We start from the raw sequence: 24,197 nt of genomic DNA on the forward strand, positions 1-24,197 counted from the left end.
AGATCTCTCCGCCACTGTCTCTACCAGCCTCGCTGCATATCTCCGAGATACTAGCAGTTGTGTTTTTATTGTTTCTCTTATGTTTTATGTGTATTATATTTCTCTCACTGTGAGCCATGAGGATAGTGCTTAAAGTACAGCATGTCTCCGTACCGGCCCTGTCCGAGTCAGGCAGGCTTGTTATCTCGCCATGTCCGTCCTGATTTTCATGAGATGTTCATTTTTACGTCTGCTAAACACATGGGTGTGCTCTGCTATTGACAACAGAGAGTTTCTGGAACAGTGTGCTATAGACTATTCTGCTAGGTTTCAGATGATGCTTTAGTTCAAGAGTGGATTCCACTTCTAACTCTGACACAAGCACACACACACACACCACTGCTTTAGAAATAACCAGCACATGGTGCTGAACCAGATCCTATGAGGTAGCCACTTAATAACTTATCTTTTTACAGAATCCTAGAGGGATTCTGTAGCTCACTCGGGGACTCTGTACTAACACTTTACTTCATTTAACTATTTAACACCATTAGCGGTTTCGTCTGGTCTATCCATTTCCCACCAAAAAACTCATAAGAGAGTCCTTTAAGATTTTAATTAAAGTCACTTAGGAGCTTGTCTTCTTCTGTGCTTTTGTCTTCCCCCGAGCCATTCCTTGCCCGGCAGGGGCACCCCCGGTGAGCAGACAGTATTGAGTTTCCGTGATTACGACAGAGGCTCAGTTTCCTGTAAACGGCGCTTCTCTTTAGCGACTTAATTCCACCTCAATGCAGAAAAGCATGGCAAAGGAGGGGTGTTAATAAACGTAGACAAAAACGCAACTAATGCAAAGTAGCAATGCGGCCTAATGGCATTACAAAGCACGTCAGACGCACTGAGGCTGCTCGGTACCGCCCTGCGTGTAAACGCTAATGCGTTTCTCAGGGAGAAGCCATTTTAAATAACGCAGCCATGCTTGTTGTGTCATGCTACACTCAGGACAATTGAAGGGCAGTCATGTGTCAAAAGGGAATGTTTAATCAAGACGCTTTTTTGGGGGGGAAGTCACGACGTGCCTATGACTCACTCCTGCTCCTTGAGTGAATTGTGGAGGACTTCTGGGTAATCGCAATTCTGTGTAACCTCAGACAACACTGCTTGCTGAGACAAAGTGGGAATTGTGTCCCTTTCAGTTAACTGTGGCTGCCTGCTTTCTGAAAAAGGATAGTCTTATATTTACACTGTACTTACCCAGTAGCAAAGACATGTTGTTTTTTTGGTTAAATGGTAAACTGATAAGTTCAGAGTCATCTGAATATAATTTGCAGGAAAAACGTTAGGCTGAATGCAAAATAATAAGCATGCAGCGAGGAAATGCCTTGTACATGACCCAGTTATAAATGCCCACCAATGTTTTCAGAGGGTTTTATTTCTCACAGAACGGCCCTTGCGAGATGGCACTAAAACAGGGCCACCTTGCAGAAAGAAGCAGATCGGGTGACTTCAGCGCTGGCTGCTCCGGTTCAGCGCAAAAGATCACAGATCAAAGAGGGCTCCAGGACTTTGCGAATGTTTACTCATCCTTAAATACTGCAAAGCATTCTATTATGGCTTACACACACACTGGGCGCTGGCAGCCATCCCCGCCCCGCCGCACAGTTAGGCAACAGGGGCTCTGGCTTGCGGCGAGGAGGAAGTTGAGGTAAAAGAGCAAAAAAAAAAAAGAAAATATAAAATGGAGGTTATGGGCCGCCCATGTTTTGCTAAAAGCTGAAAACAGATGGTGGTCCGAGAAATCTAAGAAAAGCAAGAAAAATTTTTTTCTTGCGGTGGCACTGGTTGGAAGTCTTGGATGCGGGGTGCGGGGGGTATGGGAAGAGGGGGGGGGGGGGGGGTGGTGACCACGATGACAAAGGCTCAGTAAAAGATTAGCCGACCTCAGGGGTTTCCCCGAAAGGGTCGGGAGGACGGAGGAGTGACAGAAGCACTGGCTGTCCTGTTCCCAACGGGGCGTAGGTGCTTTCGTGAGGCTCGCCGATCACTCCGCACCGTTGCCATGATGGGCCTCAGGCTGTGGCCCAATCAGAGACCGTGAATGGAAGCAGAACTGCCACTGTGCTAAAGTGCACAACCCTGGGAAGTCCCCATCTGAAAATAGGAAGGGCTGAGAGCAAGTACCCACTCTCCTCCAGCCCAGTCACCCGCCAATCACACACTTTTAACTAACGCTAAAATAAGACGGATAAAAAGAGCAAAGAAGTGATTTATTCACCAGGACTTCCAGCCCAGATAATTACACAAGCCGGGGCCGCTGTTAATTACTTCCACCTTACAGCTTCAAACGCTCTCGCACAGCATGGAAATCAGGAGAAATAGGCCCGTGGCCATGTGATCCCCTTTAGAACAAAAACAAACAAGCAAGCAAACAAAAGGCTACTGCCCAGAGTCATGTCGCGCTACGCTATGACAGTTTCGGCAAGCGTCGTTTCACAAGAAAGCCGAAACTAAGTACGAACTTACCCACACTCTCTAAAGAAATTTCGTTGAAGGGTTATTTTTTGGACAGTATTGAGTTTCCATGATTACGACAGAGGCTCAGTTTCCTGTAAACGGCGCTTCTCTTTAGCGACTTAATTCCACCTCAATGCAGAAAAGCACGGCAAAGGAGGGGTGTTAATAAACGTAGACAAAAACGCAACTAATGCAAAGTAGCAATGCGGCCTAATGGCATTACAAAGCACGTCAGACGCACTGAGGCTGCTCGGTACCGCCCTGCGTGTAAACGCTAATGCGTTTCTCAGGGAGAAGCCATTTTAAATAACGCAGCCATGCTTGTTGTGTCATGCTACACTCAGGACAATTGAAGGGCAGTCATGCGTCAAAAGGGAATGTTTAATCAAGACGCTTTTTTGGGGGGGAAGTCACAACGAAAAAAAAGACAACGTCACGACATTTTTTCCAGTTTTTCCAAGTGCATATGAAGCAATTTTTTAAGGATGCTAATTAAGATTGTGCTCATGTATTGTTTAGCCGTTAAACATGTTTAAAACCGCCTCGATTAAATCTATGTATTGAATGGGCCAATAAATAAAGCCCAAATTAATTAAATAAACAATGACATCTTTATCAAACCTAGGCAAAGCCTTTGATCTTAATTCGCACTTGTAGTCCTAAATGTCGGTACTTTAAAGATTCTGTTCAAGTAAGCTAATGTTTCCCATACTGTTACATGGGCCTACTGGAGCGTAGCCATGCAGTGGGGGAAGAGAGGAGCCAGGGAACAAATCAATGAGAAGCTGAGAGTAACAGTAGTAGCAGTAGTGACAGTAAACGTGTGTTTTGCTCGCTGTGCTGCACCTCATTAACAGCCCTGGGACACAAGAGAGCCTTTGTTACGGCTGATCAAGTCTTACTCAAGTCGCTGGTGAGCTTTTAACAAACACATTTTTAGAATTTCTTCTTACCCACTTCACTGGTAAGGAGAGCCAAGGTTCTGTCACTTAACCCGTCTGATCATGCTTTTGAAGGTCGACAACAAAAGTGCTAGAGGAAGAAATGAACTATGAATGAAGAAATCATATTACTATTACTATGAGTTGTAGTAGTAGTAATGCTTATTATTAGTTTAGGGTCACTACAACAATCAGTAAGGGTGGTGGAGGTACTTTTCTGGCTCCTCGGTTCGTCAATAAGCACCGTATGAGTTTGATGACTGGCGAAAAACTCCAGACTGTTTTTTTTCTTTTTCTTTCTATTGTCTCTGAGCAACGCCCGTTTGGACAAAAGTCCGCAAAGGTGAGAATCGTTACGTCTCTCCTCCAGACTCAGCCTGGAAGTTGTAATTCTCATAAGGCATTACAGTTCTTAAATGGGCACTTTATAAGATAATGACGGTGATAATGACACCTTAAGCTGCCACGTCCCCTACGGTGGCCTGGCTCCGTGCCACAAGAGCCAGTACATTCAAACGAATCAGTTTGCACTCCGGGGACCGCAAACCAGTCCAGTCTGGTTCAACCCGGTCTGTTGTTTGCCAGTGTGAAAGGCCCTCCGGGCTTTTGGAACAGACGACTGGCACTGGACACGAGAACGATAGTGGGCACGACATGGCTTCTTCCAGTGTGGCATATAACAATCAACGTGTCAGTTGCTCTTTCTCAGACGTATCCCATCCACGGTTAATCGCGTTAAATTGGATACGCTATAGTTCGCTCTGGGACAACCGAGTGCAAGGTTCCGCAGGCCTATTTTCTTGGCTGCGGAGTTGCTACTTGCTAATGCTAAATAATAGCTCAGCGTCAATGCAAGATAGGGGACGTGTCGGTTCAAAATGGATAGTTTCCCAAGCTGAAATCCCACACAGTTGTAGTGAGAGACCCCGATGACCCACCTGACCCCCCCCCCCCACCATTTTGTCTGCACCAGTGCCTTCATCAACCGCCTCCTTTTGTGTCAGTCACCCCCAGGCGTTCTGATGGCAGCCCAACTGAAACCAAAGTAGAGGCAGGGAGTCCATTTGAGGATAAAAATAAAAATAACACCCACCACCCCCTCCAAACACCTGCCAGGTTTGCCACAGGTCTGACAGACTCCTCGCTGGACTGTTCAGTAAAGCAGGGCTACTCCTTATTTAACCCTCCTTGCAGCATTTTTATTTAGTATTAATATTTCCCTCACTTGAACAAAACAATACTTTTGGTCATGCTGCCAAAAACAAGTGAAAGCATGTTGCCGAAAAAAGTTGTGCTTCTGATGTTTTTCCATAAAAACGATTAAAAGAACAAAGCAAAAAATTGCCCTAAGCTCCTATCTGGCACACAATTACAGTTTGACTTGATTGATGTAGTCCAATTCGTCAAATAAAAGATATTTCAACGGCAGGAAAAAGAAACGGACATGTCTTTCTGAAAGCGCCTACAGGGAAATACACAAAACAATAAAGGTACACTGTATTGAGAGTACGGGGGAGTGGAGGCACCACCAAAGATTTTGGGCCCCAAAATCAGTCTCACACTGGGCCCCAGCACCCCAGGCCACTCCTCCCTGCACAATTTCTTGAGGGCCCGTGTCAGTCAGGGCCCTTTGAATCATCCAGAAAAATAAAAAGGCACCCCTCTGAGGGTGCGTGACCCTATGACCTTTTGAGAAAGACATAAGAAAAGAGGAGCCCAATGATCAGTTGTGTTTCAGACACCCCCACTCCCTTTCAGCCGAGTGCCGTTAATGTGGAAAAGGCAGCGGGACACTTAAGGGGAGTTATTTAAGGGGAGGACGGCAGGGGCACTGTAGCACACTGTATGTCACTCCATAAAGCACAGGAATCCTACACAACCCCCAAGCCGTGTAATATCGCCCAGAAATTGTTTGTTCTTGAAGAATACCTCCCTTTTTTTTATTGAAAAACGCAGGAAAAGATTTGCCGGTTCACTGCCTCTCACTGTCTCCACAAAAACACTCTCTCCCGAGGTGTCAAGGTAAAACGCTCTCCTCTGCCTCCCCCGAAATGAGTTTCGCCTGTTTTCATTTTCTATTTATCCTTTATTTAACCCCATTGAGAGTCATATCTTTTACAAGTGGGAACCTGACATGCATACAATTACAGTCGCAGAATCACATTGACAAGACACATGAATAGGTGATAAGAATGTACCAATAACGTACCAGGGGTAAACAAATCAACCAGGATGGAATCACTGCTTACTCCATTCACTGTCTCCCATTAATAACTCAGACAATAGCTTCCTGGGGACTTGTCTGCTTGACCTATTCATGACACTGGTTTAGGATATACACTCAGCGAGCACTTTATTAGGTATTCATTAGACTTATCTTTTAGACTGATTAAGTCCTCTGCTGTTGTAGCCTATCCACTAAGAGGTTTCAGATTTTCTTCTGCATACCACTGTTGTAATGTGTGGGTATTTGTGTTACTGTCACCTTCCTGCCAGCTTTGACCAGTCCGGCCCTTCTCTAAACTATAGAGACTGATTTGTGTGAAAATCCCAGGAGATCAGCAGCTAAAGAAATACTCAAACAAGCCCGTCTGGCACCAACAATCATGCTACGGTCGAAATGACTGAGATCTTATTTGTTCTCCATTCTGATGGTTGGTGTGAGCATTATCTGCAACTTCTGACCTGCATCTGCTTGATTTTATGCATTGCACTGATGCCACATGATTGCCTGATTAAACACTTGCATTCAACATTTGCAAACAAGTGCACAGTGAGTGTAAATATATATATATAAAAAACTATCAAAACACTCCAGTGATCAGCATTAGGGCTAAGAACCACTAAGCCGTCATCTCCTCTGACATCTCCTTGGCATAGCTTTATTAATCCACCATTTTACAGGTGTTTAAACAGTCATTGTTTTTCAGTTAAACAAATAAAATGTAAAAATCCTAGCAAACAGGGACACGTGTGCATTAATCCAGTTCTGACAGCTTAGTAAACAGTAGTAAGTAGCACTTTAGAAACATCTTTAGACAACCTCAAAATAAACAATTAGAGGGTTTGGGACAGCTCCACGGCAAATCATAAACTCCCCGAATAAAATAGTGGAATACAGAGGTGGTGAGGGCACTTTAGGATGCCCGAACACTGGCTTTCCTTTTAAGTTGCAGCAATTTTCTCCGCAATGAGGCTTTTGCCAGCGGCGTAACAGCGGGCTTAATTTACATTTCCTTTTGTGACGGCGAGGTCGTAAAGTTAACACTCGTAAAATTAGCAGCGAAGCCCGAGATAAGGCCAGAGCGGAGGCAAGCCTCCGGACGTTCGCGTCCATTCCGGCGGGTTCTTTTAGCGCTGCGGTCTGCGCTGCCTGCTGAGCCCTCGCGCTGCGGAAAGCAAACAAACAACCCGGCGAGCGAGGAGATCGTTTTTTTTTAAAAGCGCCGCTAATGTGTTTACTGGAGAGGCGAGCATATGGGTTCTTATGATTGCGTAAAGCGCTATGGAGGCCCGACAGCTCCCAGCCCATAAGGGCTCTGATCTACGACACGGTGGCGCTCCGTGTGTGCAACGGCGTGCAACGGCGTACATGTGGGCGATTTTATGCGGCGCGATCTTTCAAAACCGCCCTTACAATACCCGCCACTTAAAGATCTGTGATAAAACACAAGCGCAGCAATTGAATTGAACGCACATTAATCGATGCCTACTCACCGAATTCTTACCCGTTTGTGTGGCACTTGCAAAACAAAGGGGGGGGGGGGGGGGCGGTGGGGGCGTCGTTTTAATCGGCAAAACCACAGTTATGTTTTGAGATGCATCCGATGTCGGGAAGGGGGAACACAAGCCGCCATTGTTCCCGGAGCTTGGGCCTGTAGCATTGTGGCGCTTATTCTCCCCCCCCCCCCCCCTCCTCCAGCAGTAATTCAGCGGATGTACACCCACCCTCTTTGTGCCGTTCGGTTATTTCGGTCTTAGCGGTCATGTATTGCCTAGTCTTTAACTTGCTCTACAAGGCAGCAATTTGAGGACAGCTTCAAAGAGGCCCATTCAGCGCTCCAGAGTCCACGCAGGTGACTTTGAAGTCGTCGACTGGATCCTTACAAGCCGCAAATTACAGGGCAGAGAAGTGGAGACGTTTGCCCGCTTGGCCTTGGGACCAGAAGGTTGTATGTTTGTAGCCTACAGGTATTACACCACTGCTACACCCTTAGTCCACTAATTACTGAATGGATAGTGTGTGTCGTGTAAAGCAAATAATGTATTTATGTCTTCCCTGAGTTAATGTAGTGAACATACATATATTCATTGCATTAATGTTCAAATGTTAAACCCAAGTTGCATTCAATGTAGATTCAAAAACACAATTTGCCTGACAAATAAGCACACAGCCAAAATGTAAATTATGCATAAGCTTCTGAGCATGATGGGTAATATGCACAGCTTCAAAGGATTCCCCCTGCAATAACACCAGCAGCAGCAGCCAGTCAAATTCCACCTTGTCTCATTGTGCATCCAACTGCCGGGCCCTCGATCCCCTCAGTAAGAAAGCGTGCGCTCGTTGTGTTCCAGTGGAAGCAGGGCGATGCTGGATCAATGTTAGTGCTTCGTTTAAACGTTGCGGCGAGATCACAGACAGGGCAGGTCGTGCAGTGCGTTTCTGCATAGCGCTCGCTCACACCTGTTTTCCATCGCCCCTGTTTTTGGCCAAGGTTTATCGGCATGTGGAGAATGTTAATTGTGAGTGGTTTCAGGCGGGTGTGTGGTGCACTCTGGGGCTGTGTGTGTACCACAGTCAGGCTCTTCTGCTTCTGGGGACAGAGTGATTATAGCACTGAGAGAGGGAGAGAAAGAGAGAGGGAGAGAGAAGGAGAGAAAGAGTTGGACAGAGAAAGAATGGGACAGAGACAGAGGGACAGAGAGAGAGAAAGTGAGACAGAGGGACTGAGTGATTATAGCACTGAGAGAGAGAGGGAGAGAGAAGAGAGAGTGTTTCCTTGTAACACAGTTTTTGTTAAACACTATCTTTAAAAGAACCTTAAATTGCATTACTATGGAACATATACGGTCTTCATATGACACAAACAGCTTCAGTGCTAAGAGAAAACTAACCGACAGTGATACAGCTACGGTTAGATATCCGGACTGAAACGTGACACAGTGGCTGTGCAGTCCGCATCATTTTCCATCCAATGAGTGATCAACTCTTTGTCAAGTTAATAACTCTGGTTATGCAACTTAAAAAGAAAGAAAGAGAGAAATTAAACTCTCAGTTTAAACAGAGAATTTCCTGTTTTACAGAAAGAATGGTTTCTTTCACGGCACGCTGCTGTGGCAGCACTAGTAGCATGGCTGACAATGTCTGAGCACTCAAATTCCCGGCTTGTGTGACACTGACACATTGGGTCCTGACCGACTCTGCAAAGAGAATAGGTTAGATTGAGACGCAGATATCTTGCTACAGTAGTCAAGTTCAACATCTAAGTGAATGTAACGGCACGCACATTTATGGAATTGTAGTAAACTCCAAATTCATGTTTTAAAATTGCTCTAGGTATTACGCATTGAAAGAAGTTACTAGAAATGTCCTTCCACTGCCTCATATTGACACAAGGTGCATGAGTACATGGAAGCAGTATGTGAAGCGTAGACTCCCATGCAAGTGCAAGGTAACACAGCTGGGGAAATTACCTTAGATGTGAAAGATAATAAAGATACATTTTTGTATTTTACCCTCCTCTGTGTGGAATAATAATCACAACTTCAAGGAGAGAGGTCAATGAGAAATGGCTCAATAAGTAGACATTATTCCACCTGCAATGTACTCACACATTTAAAAAATATATAATACATGTAACAGGTATCACAATGTGTCATAACCCAAGTAATTACGTTGCATCTCTTTAACTGAAACAGAACTATTTGCCCGTAAACATGACCACTGCATTGTAGCCTTTGATGCTTACTGGGTACTGTATTTGCGACTGTTTGAACAGCACAAAGTGAAGGACTCTGAAGGAAAGCTGGCATGTTTGAGTGGCTTTCATCACTGTCCCACTGTATGGTTATTGTTTAGCCGTATATTTAGCTGGAATGAAGAGGGATAGATGTTGGTCATGCCCTGCAGAACCGAGCACGTGGAACAAATTCTGTGATGGAAAACCACCAAAGCAGAAAGAAAATGGATATTGGATTTCAGGATAAAAAAAAAAAAATACAAATCTGTTGATAGAGAAAGATATCTTCATTCAGCTGTTATAGCTCTTCTAAAAACTGCCAACTCCAGAAAAACAATGGCAAAACTAAATGTGTGATATCACTCTTTGTTAGCTTAAAGATTCATAAACCACTCAATTTATATTATTAGAAATATATGAAGATTTATACATATATAATGAGGGTCTTGTGAAGGTAGATTACAGTGACTGATAAAAAGCAGGATGGATGGAATTGTCAGTGTGCCAAAGCTGATCTAGCCTCATTTGGATGAAGGCCACAGAACCTGGAGCGCACAAAAGGCAAAAATGAAAAGCATGGATGATTCTCACTATGGTTTTTAATTGCTTACTTTCATTTGGGAGCTTAGATGTTTTGAACATAAAAGAAATTGCAGTAAAAAAAAGGTTTTCAGCACCATGGATCCAGATGATTGGAAAATTTCCCAGAAACCCCATGACGGACGTCGCCATGGGAGCGTTTTGAAACGGTTCGCTTTCCAGCCAGTGCAGAACTTTATGTCGTTCTTTCGCAGCGTATAACCGCTCTGCCGGTGAGATTACAACGATACGCGGGAGTTTCACTAAATGCAGGTGGTGTAAAATCCAGCTTGAAATTACCAGCTACCAGCTGTTTCAAAACACAGCTTGAGCTAGTCAAACCATGTTAAGTATGAAGCTGGTTGAACTGGTCAAACCCTAGCTTGAGCTGTTTTTTTCAGCAGGGTGGCCAGTCATTCTCTCTGAGCTGATTCTCATTTCTCTGTGGCAACCCGACCGGCAGGAGACTTTGGAAAGACTGCCAGCACCTGTCACGCCTGAGTAACCATCAGAAGCCTTCATCATTTTCATTTGTTTTTCCCAACACGCACGACTGCTGCGGAGGCTTACACCAGGCCCCCTCCCTCCTTCCAGGACTTCAGACGCAAATAGAATGTGTTCAGGCTATTAACCCCGCTTGTTTATTTCGCCTATCTCCCTAAACTACAGACAGAAATATCTGCCAGACCCTCTACATTCCTCTGTTTTTATCAGAGTGGATATACATTCAATCTGATATTGTCTGGGAAAGTTTGTTTTCTGTCACTGCTGGTGCTGAGGGCCATTCTGCTGTTGTTATCTTCCACTGACCTGGCCTTTAAAGCGCAAATAAAATTGACGACAAACGCACAAAACAACAAACAAACAGATACATACAGGATGGTTCTGCCCATTTAAATCAGATGATGAAAGGCAGCAGATAGAGCAGATAGATATGGGCTGAGACTCAAGAGGGAGCAGAGAGCAGAACTGAACAAAATGGCAGCATTATAGTATAATGAGTAGGGGACTGGGGTTGTAACCTAAATATTACCGGTCTGTTTCCCAAGTAGGACACTGCAGAGAAACGTGCTTAACCTGAAACCGCTTCAATATATATCCAGCTTTAAAAATGGATACTACTGCATGTAAAAAATGCTAAAGTTGTGTATATTGCCCAGGATAATAAGAGCATCTGCTAAATCCCTATAATGTACTGTACCTCTAGGGGAACCTTATCAATGCAGGTTCCCTCCTACACTCACCAGTGGCACGTAAGCCCCAACTCAGCTGTTTAACGGGGGAACTGAGAGACCGCAGGGACACGGGAAGAGGAGGCGTCTCTATCTCTCTCTTCTGTTCCTCCACTGCCCACGAGAACCAGACCCTTTACAAAGACCCATTGAATTGAGCAGTGGCTCCTGTTACAGAAAGCATGTTAGAGGCCTCTGTAGGCCGTTGTCTCTGTACGTTATCGGTGATTGCGGGACGAACAACAAACTCAGATCCCCCAGCAGGTTCGACTACGCAACACTGAGCCATCTTACTACTGAGGCAACACACAAAATATCACAAGAGTAAGTAAGTAAACTAAAGTCAGTCAGTCAGTGAAGTAAGTAAGAAAGTAAAGTAATCTAAACTAAAGTCAGTCAGTCAGTAATGTAAGTAAGTAAACTAAAGTAAAGTCAGTCAGTCAGTTAGAAAGTAAGAAAGCAAGTAAACTTAAGTCAGTCAAGTCAGTAAAGTAAGAAAGTAAAGTAAGAAAAAGAAAGTAAGAGCATAGCATTCTGTAAGGATAGTGACAATGGGACAGAGAATAGCTCTTGCTACATTATTATTGAGCAATTTATTTAAAGGCACTCTAATCTGTGACAGCACACAGCTGATGGGTAATATCCAAAGTCCATAATGAGCTCCGGTCTAAATCACATGTTTGGATGAGTTATAAAGCCAAATGTGATTTGGCTCATTGCTCAGAAGTGCTCAAGGCCCATGAAATACGATGAAGAATATTTCAGTATGGTCTACGGTAGACTATAAGTTCACAGTAGCCCTGATTAAAGTCATGTTTTTCTTGCCTTAATTAGCCTAACTGCTTTTTTTTTTTATTCTAACCAGGCAAAAAACTTGGAAACTCGCTTGCCTCCAGCCATAACTCAAATGTAGCTTCAAAAAATTGCTTCGGTCAGAATGTTATGTCTGAATATGAAATAATTCACTGATATAATTTAATTGGGATTTTTTTGAGGGGGTTTTCTGTTTTCTAGGATAGTTATAGTCTCCCAATGTCTCCCACACACACACATAAATGATTCAACAAAAGATGTGAACTTCCTCTGAAGAGGGTTCAAAATACCTGAAGCAGTTTAGAAGAGGGCCGGCCATGGTAAAGGAAATGGCTTTTCATGTTTTTCCTCCATGAGTTCTTGTTTCTCTCAGAATCGGTAAGACTGGTGCATCATGGGGGATCCTCTTGTCTGCTACCGCCCTCCGACGCCACAACCTCAAATGGACTGAAGAAATGCCACCCCAATGTACAGTTTACTGTTCTAAACAATCCTTTCCCAGTTTAACATTACACATTTCTGAGCTCATCTCTATTGAATTGGGTTATTGTAAATGCTTTTAAATAATTTCATTCAACAAAATTACTGTTGGCTTAAGTCAGTTCACTGGTGCTGATGTAATTCTGGGGTCACTTTATTGTCATGAGAAAGTGAATAGCACTCTTGGTGGTTTTGCATTAGTGTCTCTCCTTTCCAGTGGCCATTGAGCAGATGTCTGATTATCAAATAGGTTAAAATGGAAAGACAAAGCAGACCCTCTTCCTCTCTCTCTCTCTCGCACGCACACACACACACACACACACACACACACACAAACACACACACAGTCACACTATTTACCAACTACCAAATGACATGTAAAATAGCCGTCAGCGTAGTCACCAGGTGCGGTGCCACCTGTACAAACAAGATCAAGGACAACATGTCATCCACTAATGGGCTTAGTTATATCTGCAAAGCTCCTCAAGTGTTTATCAAGTGTTTATATCAAAGCCGTGGTGTCATTCTGCATATAAATTACACGCTAGACTGCCAATGCTGTCACTTGCCAATGATGCTGGATGTCAGATAGATAGATTGCGAACCCCAAAGCCTCCCAAATCTGGAACATGGGCTGGAAGTAGCTAACTCAGTAATCCTGCTTTATGAAACAAGGCCCAGATCTGTGCGAATCCTAACTGTGAGATCCAGCTCTTTAGCATAAAAAGATGTATGTAGAATCTCCTTCTTCTCTCTGATTCTGTGGCTGTTCCGACAGACCCAGGCGCAGTCGGAGTAAGAAGACTCGGGACAGACTCTAAAACAGAACCGCACCCACCCTGTCCCTCGGTTCATCCCCATTTCCCGGGCAATGGGGGGTTGAGCAGTTTCGCAGTAAAGGAAAAGGCGACAGTTTGCAGAGCGGTCCTGGACTGCCTTCAGGCCTGACGAGCTGGTCCACACCAGCTGACCTTTATTTAGAGAGCTCGCTCAGTTTCCCTTTAGTGCCCGCGGAAAACCGCCCGGACCAGGCCACTGGACAGAGCTCAACCCAACCGAGCACGGAGAGTTCACAGGTCATGTCCCACACAGTAGCAATTTGATAGCCTGACATTATGTTATTGGTTATGGCTCTTAAAAACTAAGAGTTACATGCAAAACCGCGTAAGTACACGTTTGCTGAAATGATTTAAAATTGGTCAGGTTTTATTCTCGGACTTTAGATACTTCTACCAGATTTGAAAAACATGGTACTGTAGAGCATATTTAATACTTCATTTTTGCACAAAGGCAATCTGAAAAATAAGCCTGCCCGTAAAAAAGCCCAACCAGGCATAGATAAATGAAGCAAAGTTTGAACGCAAACATAGCATCTGAATATCAATGCCTGCTCTCCATCCTAGACAGCATTCAGTGCTTTATATGTATGAAGCATAACCTTTCACTGTTCGGGCAAAAAAATAAATTATCATTTTGTGCCAAAGCAATTTTCATATGTACACTATTCATTCCTCAGGGCTTCTCATACATTCTCAAGTGATGCTAGACTATGAGAAAGAAAAAAAAACTACTTTGAAATCCAATTATTGTGAAAATAATTGTGCATCGATATGAATCAAAGACTGCGTGGGGCCCTTTGTTTCGTGTTTTTTCCATTATTGTGCGACGCCACTCGAGTCTCCCCCCAGGCCATAACAACGAGAGGACGGGAGGGTCGCGCCACTCGAAATCCACCGCCGCGAATCTCCCGGCTCATCTGAAATGTCACAGCAAAAGGGAGAGAGGTGGGCGGTGGAGAGAGAGGCAGGGCGAGACAGATGCCGTGCCCCATATCTGGCAGCCCGGGTTCCCAGAGGTCCGTGCCCTGGGATTTTTGGATTTTTCCATGCCCATCCTTGGCGTTGGGTGACCAGGGTGTCCGTGGCGGTTTGGAAATCGCTGAAATACTTCAGCGTGCAGAAAATGTCACCACATTTTTGCTGAGGGCACCGAAAGAATCTCGGTCTCATGATGGGGTCAGAAGAATGCTGACTCCTCTGTATGTAGGCCATCATTCAGCAGGGTCCAAGAACATACGGTCAGGCCAGGGGGCAGAGCTTTTCTGCCTAACAGCTTCAATTCCGGCAAATAAACATGGATCCGATTCCGAGTGTGCCAAGCGGCGTCGATCAGAACAGGCACCGCCGGGCACTAGTGTAATCCGCTTTGACAGTTTGAAGGTAGCGGAGAAGTTGGGCTCGCCAATAAATGATGCTTCATTGAAAGACAAGTGAAACTTGTCTTTGCATTGTCACTGTATTGTATTTGGTGGGTTTTCAAGTGTGATGGGCCAGTGACATTTTCTGGCAACAAACACTAGGTTTCTCATCAGCGTGACTGGCATTATATGCACAAGAGGAATGCACTTCACCAACTGTCGTTGTGAAGGAAGTGCTTTAGAAGATAGCATTTCTTCTTTTTCCTCTAGTATGTGCCTTACATGAAGATATGTCTTACTCTACAGTTGACAGCTTAATTTCAGGTTTCTGGGATCTGCTTCACCGGATCACACTGGACTGACACAGCGAACCTGACACTACCTTGTTTAGCACATTTTACATGACCATTGCGCTTGTCATGCCCAATTACCTTGGCTGACGGGTGTCCCTCTCCAAGAAGACGGAACGTTCCAGGCGGGAGACGGCCATTTTGCGGTTCAGTTGGCTGGGCAGGCGGTGATTTGCGTATGTGACGGAGTGCGCTGGCTCAAACCAGCGCGACCCTTTGAGACATCGAAGAATGTGTCGGGTTGGAAAAACCCGTGGCGGTAATGACTATGATCGCGTCCGTAGGGCGAAGTGCGCTCGGTTTGCGGCCCGCGGTAATGGCTGCCCCACCCAGGCGGGGGCGTTGCCACGGCGACCTTAGGGCTGCCGTGAATCCCCTCAGCCAACCAGAGGTCAGGAGGAAGTCACTGCTCTCCAGCCTCCAGTGGCCAAGCCAGAACAAACTGACGTGGAAAACCACACGACACACACCACGTTTTTTGGGTTTTACTCTCCTCTCAAAACTGTCCCGGTTTCCCGCCAAGTGAATGTGGATGTTCTTCAGGGCCGGATGGCCACACTGGGAACCCTGGCGCTACTGCCGGTATGACGGGAACCAGAGGAAAGGAGCTCACTCCCTTGGCCGATTCCCCGTCCGCTGGTCCCAGTTGGCACACTGGTTAGAGCGCAGAGTGGTTTGGACGAGGAGTGGTTAAGCAGAGATCCAAACAGGACGAGGGAAAAAGAGGGACACAGTCTGTCCTCGTCCCTCTGGCGGTAAAACGGTAAAACGTACCACCGCCGGGGTGGTGTCAGGATGCCATACGAGATGTTTGTTTTTTTGGGGGGGATGTGAACATCATCCACCATCGCATTAAAAATGTCTGCCCTGCTCCATATGGGCCACCACACACAGAAACTGATTACGCTTGGCACCCCAGCCCAGGGGCTGGCCTGCGTTCAACTCTCTGCAGCAGAACCGAGGCGTTGGACCCCCGGGCCAGAATAATCTCCGGCACCACCGCACAAGAGCTGGTAGAGAGCCTCTGCAGCAGATCCCAGCTCTGAACCTCCGTCTGCCAGCTGCTAAAACACCACTCCAGGCTAACCTTTGTACCGTCTCCGATCTCCCTTTGAGCCAATGGCACACACAGTTAAAGTGGGGTTCTCCGGTTATCAATCAGGGCCGGCTATTTAACAAATTAAAGGCTTAACTGAATCAATCAGTAGAGAAGAATGACAAAGAGCAGGCCTCACCACTCCTGGTTTGAGAATCAATACCGTGTAATAGACTTAGCTTCAGACAACAGGGCATGTAGACACAGATGTGGCTCCCCCAGAACAGCAGTGATGGCGGCTGTTGCTGTTGAGTACACTCTGACCTTGGGTTCCATCACGTTTAATGGATGTGTGGATGAAAGACGGTCAAGCGGGAAGAAAAGCCATATCTCATCACACTCCCCCCATATGGAGAGCAAACTCAATTAAAGCAATACAGCTGAGGACCACACGCAGACAGCGACACACACACAAATACACACACACAAACATAGACATACATACACACACACACACACAAACATGGACATACACACAAACCAACACACAAACATACACATAAACACACATGCACACTCAACACACACACACAACACACACACATGCATATGCAGATATACAAATTTATACTCAACACATTCACACGTGCACAACACACATGCATACACGCATGTGCACATGCAAATGAATATATACACATGTACACTCAACAGACACACATACACACAGACAGAGACACACACAGACACACGTACAAGCATAGATACACATGCACACCCAACACACATACGCGCACACACACACACACACACACACACACACAACTGACCTCACTCTGTGGGCCACCAACACTCCCCGCCCATTTCGGGGAACCCCAGACCCCCCCCCCACCCCCACCCACGTGCGCCCCCACAAACCTTCCCCCGCCAAAATCCCCTTGCCAAAACATGCTTTCCCATAATCCCCCTGGAACCACAATCCACAGGCCCCACCCTAGCCACAAACTCTGGGACACTGAGCGTTTCCCACTCAGACGATGACATCACTGACTCTGGCCAGTAAGTCAAAGTGAAGAGCAGCCCAGATTTAGGCAGCCAGGGCCGGGATGGGGGGGGGGAGAGGGACGAAATAAGGGCGACAGGGCGGAACCCAGGACAATGTGCCCCAAAAGAGGAGGAGAGGTTCTTCTGGAACCTTCCAATTAGCCTGCTGCTAACCATGCCCCCTTCACACAGTGGACTGAAGGAATAACAGCTATAATAATGTTATTTAGCTGATTCTTTTATCCAGAGCGACTTACAGTTGATTAGACTAAGCAGAGGACAATTCCCCCTAGAGCAATGTGGGGTTAAGGGCCTTGCCTAACAGCTGTGCGGATCTTATCATGGCTACACCGGGGCTTGAACCACCAACCTTCCGGGTCCCAGTCACGTACCAGAGCCACTATGCTACAGCCCCAGCTCATTAAACAGTTCATTGCCTCCAGCTCTACTTTAAAAATATATACAGCATAATATACCTACAGTAATTCCACCTTAATATCCCAGGGATCCATAGTGACAGCATTTTATAGGCACTTACTCCTGAAAATCGACGTGCGCCAACTGTTAAAACAATTTAGGAGCACGTCTACTAATTGGAGCACATCTACTAATTCAACTCAGGAGCACATGTGCTCCTTGGAAGAAATGTTAGCCCAGAGCATTGTTGTGTCCTTTCCACACGCAGAACAAAATTCTGCTTTCATACGAGCTCATGCTTTTGGTTAGCAACAGTGCTTTTGCACTAAAACCTTCCAGGGCACTGCAAGAGGCATTTCAAACTTCAACCGCCATCTAAAGAGTTAAAGGTCCCACATTGTGGAAAATGACTTTTCCCTTGCTATGTGGATTATAAAGGAATTGAAGGTGGGGTGGGGGGGGGGGGGGGGGGGGTAGCCGAATGTTATGACGCAGATAATTAAATTACATCTGGAGATAAGAGGGGAGGCACGTGCACACGCATGCAAACACGCAACCACACACGCCACGCACACATGTTACAAAAATTCACATGCATGTACAAAGAAAGATGTGTGCGCATGCGCATGTGAACACACACACACATTACACACTACAGTACGCGCGCACCCTTGTGAATTGCATGCGTGTAAACAAACATTCAGAAGTGTACTTGCACAACTGTGAGAACATCAAACGCAAACATATATACATACTCTTGTGTGCAAATATACATAGATAATCTCACATATAACAAAGGACCTAAAACATTGTTCATACACGTGCACACACTGACATACGCTCACACACGCACACGCACACGCACACGCACACGCACACGCACACGCACACACACACACACACACACACAAAAAGAAGCTGAGATCATATCCAAATCCAGCACGGAATGCTAGTTACTCTGGACAAGAACATCAACTAAATGTCTAAAATGCAAATGCAATAATGGGTTCCTCCAACTCAAATTAATTTCACAACACAGGGGAATATAACTGCCGTGCTTGGATCCACACACTGAATCAAAACATGGATCAATTCACTACTACAGCCCAGGGTAAGATTACTCAATTTAAATGTCTTTTGTACAACTCAAATTTGACAACATGCTGCAATAAGACTCTAGACCTTAGAATTATATGGTTCTAACTGACATTTTTGAAAAAGATGAGTGTCATAAATTGTTTACGTTGTTCATAGGGCAATTTCATAGGATCTTGATATTGTACATTCAGAGTAATTTTAGGGTGTCATTTTGATCTATAAGAACTGCCCTGCAGTTGAGTATTGCTGTGTTGGGATATGAAAGCTTTGAAGCTCCATATCTCAAAACGACTCAGAACGCAGATAGAACCCTAGAACTCCTAGGTACCGAGCTGCTGAGTACTCAGGACGGCAGAGGCCTCAGTGTAAACACGGGGTGTCCACACAAACCGGCCTCTTCCTGGGGTTAACGAGGAACAGGGCTCTTCTGGGGCCTAGCGCTACACCGGCGTACCTGCCGTGAATGCGCTCTCTAATCCCGACATCCTGCTCCCTAAGCCCTTCCTGAAAGATCGGCCTCTTTATGAAAAGATCCTAAAGACACGCAGAGACTCAGGATGTCATCGCACGCCCTTTGTCCTCGCAAAATCCAAACAAAATCCGCGGTTATGTATTTATTCAAATGTCTTCGCCGCCGCGCAGCGACGATAAGCAGAAGAGAGGCAGAATTGCATCTTGTTTTTGTTTTGTTTCGCTCCACGCCCCATCATCCTGCCCTGTATATATTCTTTGTCTAAACTTCGCTCAAAGCGAGAATCGACCACGGTGCGGGCAGTTGGTCTCAACTCCGCACAAACATGCGATGTCACCGCTGGGCTAATCTCTGAAGCTTGCATCTACCGCACGCTTTGCATACCTGGGTCAATTATGTCATTGTTTTAGATTTGAATACTTTTCTGTGTTCAGTTGATCTTGCCTGGTGGAATTGTGTCAACTATGAGGACCAGAAGGAGGGGTTTGCACTTTTTTGAAAGTATCTCATAGGTTCCAATACACCAAGCAAGCTTAGTAAAGCGTAGAAAAGTATAAGTCAATTACATGCTAGACCCCAGCCTGATGCTTTGTGTAGTACTGAGAAACAGCTGAAGCCTGGGTGTGCAGATTTATCCTTATTTAGCGAAATATGTGTTCCTCTGATCCTCTCTCATGGTGGGCCCTAAACACAGACACACACATCTCTCAAAGTGTTTACAAACTGTGCACCGCGACACAACTGGGCAAACAAGTAGAGAGTTGACATAAACAGGAAAACCATGCAGCCATGTTCGTTCCTCCGAGATGCAACACGTAACATTCCTCCCGGGCTTTGAACGGTAACATGCAAAAGAGCTGGTGAGTGGGGGACACTAACTCATGAGGAATTTGGGAAATGGGGGGGTGGTGGTGTTGGAGGGCGGACGGGGGGGGGGGGCACTGACGAACATCACCGCCGTTTCCGACTGCCTTGAATGGGAAGCCCTCTTCTCGACAACAATCGCGACCCACACTGAAATCCTAATCAGATCGCCGTCTAGCTCATTCGCTAGTGCAAATATTTGGCCCAACACTTAAAGCCTGCGCCCAGCTCAATTAAACCAAGTAGTGACAGCTTTAACTTGGAGAGGCTTCTTCGGTTTTTTCCCCCCTCTCTCTCTTTTCACGCTGCGCACGGCGGGTGCAGTGGCCGGAAGGGCAGGAGAGAAGTGGGTCATCCAGAACTCCAGCCAAGCCCTCAAAGCCTCCACAGAATCAGCCGTGCGCGTGGCGTACACAAATCTGACAGGAAGGATGCAAGGCGGCCCACTGACAGCCGGGCCTTGCGGCTAGGCCTGATGGAGACTCGCATGGCCGCCGCGGGCTGGAATGAGCTCGCCCACCAGGTCCAGAGGAGCCGATGGCCTCCATTAATCCCAAGCCTACAATCCATCTAACCCAGACATCGGAGGGACCAAAGATAGATTGGAACCATTACAGTAGCTTTAGTTCATTATCGGCCTGTTCTGGTCAGGAGAGAGAGTAAGGTTATCTGCCATGAGTACACACACACACACACACACACGTACAGATACACTCACCTAGGCATTCCCTTAATAACCAGGATCTCATCCCCCACATGTTCTCTACTTATCAGTGTAATTAAGAGGTCTTAGAGGTATGAGAATTAGAGGTCAGAAAGACTGGATTCACAGGTGACCAACACCTTTTCCTCACCACTGAAAGAGGATGAGCTATTGGTTCTGTTATTCCTTTGTCTCTACACCAAGGTCACCTAATACAAAGGTCTGTCTTCCTACCTGGAACATTACATCACTGACACCTTCAACAAAATACCATGATCAAACTTCAATTCATCTCTTTTACCCATATAGCATCATGACAACATTATTTTTAAGTTCAAAGAAGCAAGCCTGCATTGACCTGAAAGCAAAGGCTATACTGTATAATTATTAGATTTCTGATCTGAAAAAAAATTCTCACAATCAGTGCATGGAATGACGAATGACACAGGACATTCACTGACAGAACAGCAGTGAATTAATAAGAGAGATAAAGCTCTCCTCCTGATTGAAGAGTCATTTGTTTTATAAAGAACATATTTTTGCCTGATGTATAATTGCAAACAGTGAATGTAGCATTGCGCCACGATTGCTAATTTCTAATTCTCTATAGTTGACATGCTGCAACCTCTTGACTTCTTGACTGTCAAGTGTTTTCCGAGGAGAGCGAGGCCGAGAGAGAGAGAGCTTTTGAACGACATCAAAAATAGTGCAGAACTAAACATGAAAAATGTCACTCGTTTAGCATGATTGATCTGCAGTAACAACTTGCGCTAAAGAAAAAATATATATACACTTCCCATGTGTAAAGTTCACGTTGTCTTATGAATATTTTGTAGTTTATGTAGGCTCTCGCAGGCGGGTTTTCCTCTCCAACGTTAAAAAAACGGATTACCGTAGCTTTAAATACATTGTTAATACATACGTACAGATGGCAATACTTACGCACTGCCCAGATGGCCAAACCTCTAATTTGAATCAAAGGCTATAATTAAGAAACAAAAAATTAAAAAGCAAAGCATGGGGATTTGCTTTTTAAACATGAAACACAACACAAATTACAGCAAGAGAAGTTTGGTTTATGTGGTCGTTATTAAATATTTAAATGAACAATTTCTTTCTTCTCTGAAAAAACGACCTCATTTTGAAACGGAATACGGCTCCATATGTGTAATTTGGAGTCGGAACTCCCCGCAGTGTTATTGGTGTTCCTTCATTCTGGACAAAAGATAAATTGAAGATGACATGTCGGATGTCTGTAAGCGTGGGATTGAGTGAACAGTGAAGGTCTGAAGTTCATCTTTTTGCTCGGATAAGGACGATTTACTGTGATGTGTCAGGTTATGTATTTCAGTGTAAATAGTCCCGTGTGGTTTTACAAAAAAGAAATATCCAAGACTGTAAACTATGTTTTGTCTCTGTCTCAGTAGCAATATGTCGCGAACTTTCAGTTCATAAGCAAGTTGGGGCCGTGTAAGCTATCTATTTAACATACTTATTACATAATTTGTTTTAACATAAAGTATATAAATTACCATGTAATAACCAATACGCGATCACACTGGACAACGTAGTCATGTGGGCTGACAGGCAATCCACATCTTAAATTCAACCGTAATTGGTCAGTTATTGACATATGTACGTGTTAATTACAAATATTTAAACAACGGATTTGTGCAGTTTTTTGCGTACATATGAAATAAATTCGTGGATAGAATATGCAAAACATCAATCACATGTAAAGATCACCTGGATATCTTCTCGCTGTGATGGCTAAACAGCATACATATGCAATGTTGGTGTATTGTAACCCAAAGCGCAAACGTATCTCAAATGCAAAAATGCAATGCGCATCGCAATAAAGTTGCCTTCAACTCGGCGCAGTTTTCCAGGGCGCATGGGTGCAATATTCTTTATCTGCCTTTTCAATGCTACGCCGAAATGCGCAAACAAAACCGCCGTCAAAAGTATGTTAGCAACTTACCCGTCTCCAGTTGTGCTGCGCTTGTTGCAGAGAGAACCCCAGCTACAAGCAGCGTAGCAATTGTCAAAGAATCCATCGCACAACTTCGGGGTGAATGGTTGTAATGCGGTGCTCTTTTGGGCAGTCGGAGAGATGACTTGCAGGTGACTTGTTTTGGACGCTGCAAACCGAACTGAGACGTCAAGTCGAAATGCGGCGGTCCCAGATAAAACCAGCTCTAAAGGGCGTCTGAACTTCAAGGCAGATCCGCACCACACAGACACACGAGATAGTAGAAAGCGAAGGATCCAATTTCGAATCATGTGACAGGAAATCGGAGCAAACGCTTCAACCTGCAATACTGAGCTTGGAGCGCGAGTGGGTTTACAGTGAAGACAGTGGCAGGACAGACCTGTTTTGCGCGCTTTTGGCGCATTAGACCGGCCCAATTGAGCCACTATAACAACACTTGTATTGCTGCATTATTTCCACTCAGAGAAAACAGCTTTTAATAGCATTTGCTTGGGGATACCAATCAACATCTTTATGTCTAGCATCTCGGCTTAGTTCTGTATCCTTTCCAAAGTTTATTACCGAATAGAGCTTCAGCTATAGCACCATCATTTCTCTGTACTCTCTTCATCGTTCGCCTTCTCGCTCTGTATATGTTTCCAGTCATTAATAATGCATACAGTATAATTGTTCGCATGACCAATTGCACTGTGTCTGCTTGCTGTCTATTATTATGGCAGGCAACATATTACTGGACTAGAATTCGTATCACACTCGAATTGCTTGGCATTTGCTTTGTGACTGAACCTCCCGCTGTTTCTTTTTACTGAGATGCATAATTGCTACGGATGGCCCGCGGGATAAATGAATGAATTTATCAATTGAATGAGACATCAGCTCAGATTTCAACGGTTTATTGCGTTAAGAATACCTACTGGGAGCAATTAATATGCTTTAAAACGACCACGGATGAAAATACATATATAATAAATAAGCTATCCTTCAGAACATTAATGTCTTAGTTTAACTGGAATTTATTTTTTATTTTTTTATAATCAAAGAGACAATGCAATATTGTAAATGTTTAATCGAAACTGTTTTAAAATGATATTTAACGTATACTACGTCGGAAAAAAAGATTATCCGGACTGGGGGGTCTCGTGTGAACAGCTTGGTGCACGGTTTAAACGGTTTTAATATAATAAATACATACAATGGAAAAATGTGAGCTTGAAGTTTTTATCGCATGCGCAGAATGGCGCCCTCTTGTGGAAGTAGTAAGTCTACGTAACCGTGTTTTTTGTAGCGGCAAGCGTTCAAAGGGGACATTGCAAAAAAAGCAGAAAGAGATTGCACTTTCCATCACTCATTAGAAAATACAACTATTTACAATTATATTTTCTCCCTGTGTGATATCCACTACCACGGCTACAATGATCTTACCAGAATCTTAAAGGGATGGGGTGATATTAGTTTTCAATAATTAACACTGACAGAAATGGCCTTTTAAGAGACAAGATGACGTACAGCATTTGCTTTGCAGGTTGTC

At 44.8% G+C, this 24,197-nt stretch overlaps 1 protein-coding gene across 2 annotated transcripts in view; it reads right to left on the reverse strand.

Annotated features, from left to right (window-relative positions):
- kremen1 (kringle containing transmembrane protein 1) overlaps positions 1–22,867 on the reverse strand; it is a 60,043-nt gene extending 37,176 nt beyond the window's left edge. For both annotated transcript variants that reach the window (XM_061260711.1, XM_061260710.1), the window contains exon 1: positions 22,658–22,867. In XM_061260711.1, coding sequence (XP_061116695.1) covers positions 22,658–22,733 — 76 coding nt within the window. In that variant the 5' untranslated portion in view covers positions 22,734–22,867. The remainder of the gene's footprint in view (positions 1–22,657) is intronic.
- Between the last annotated feature and the right edge of the window lie 1,330 nt (positions 22,868–24,197).

This window comes from Conger conger, chromosome 11 (genome assembly GCF_963514075.1).
Source record: "Conger conger chromosome 11, fConCon1.1, whole genome shotgun sequence".
NCBI lineage: Eukaryota > Metazoa > Chordata > Actinopteri > Anguilliformes > Congridae > Conger > Conger conger.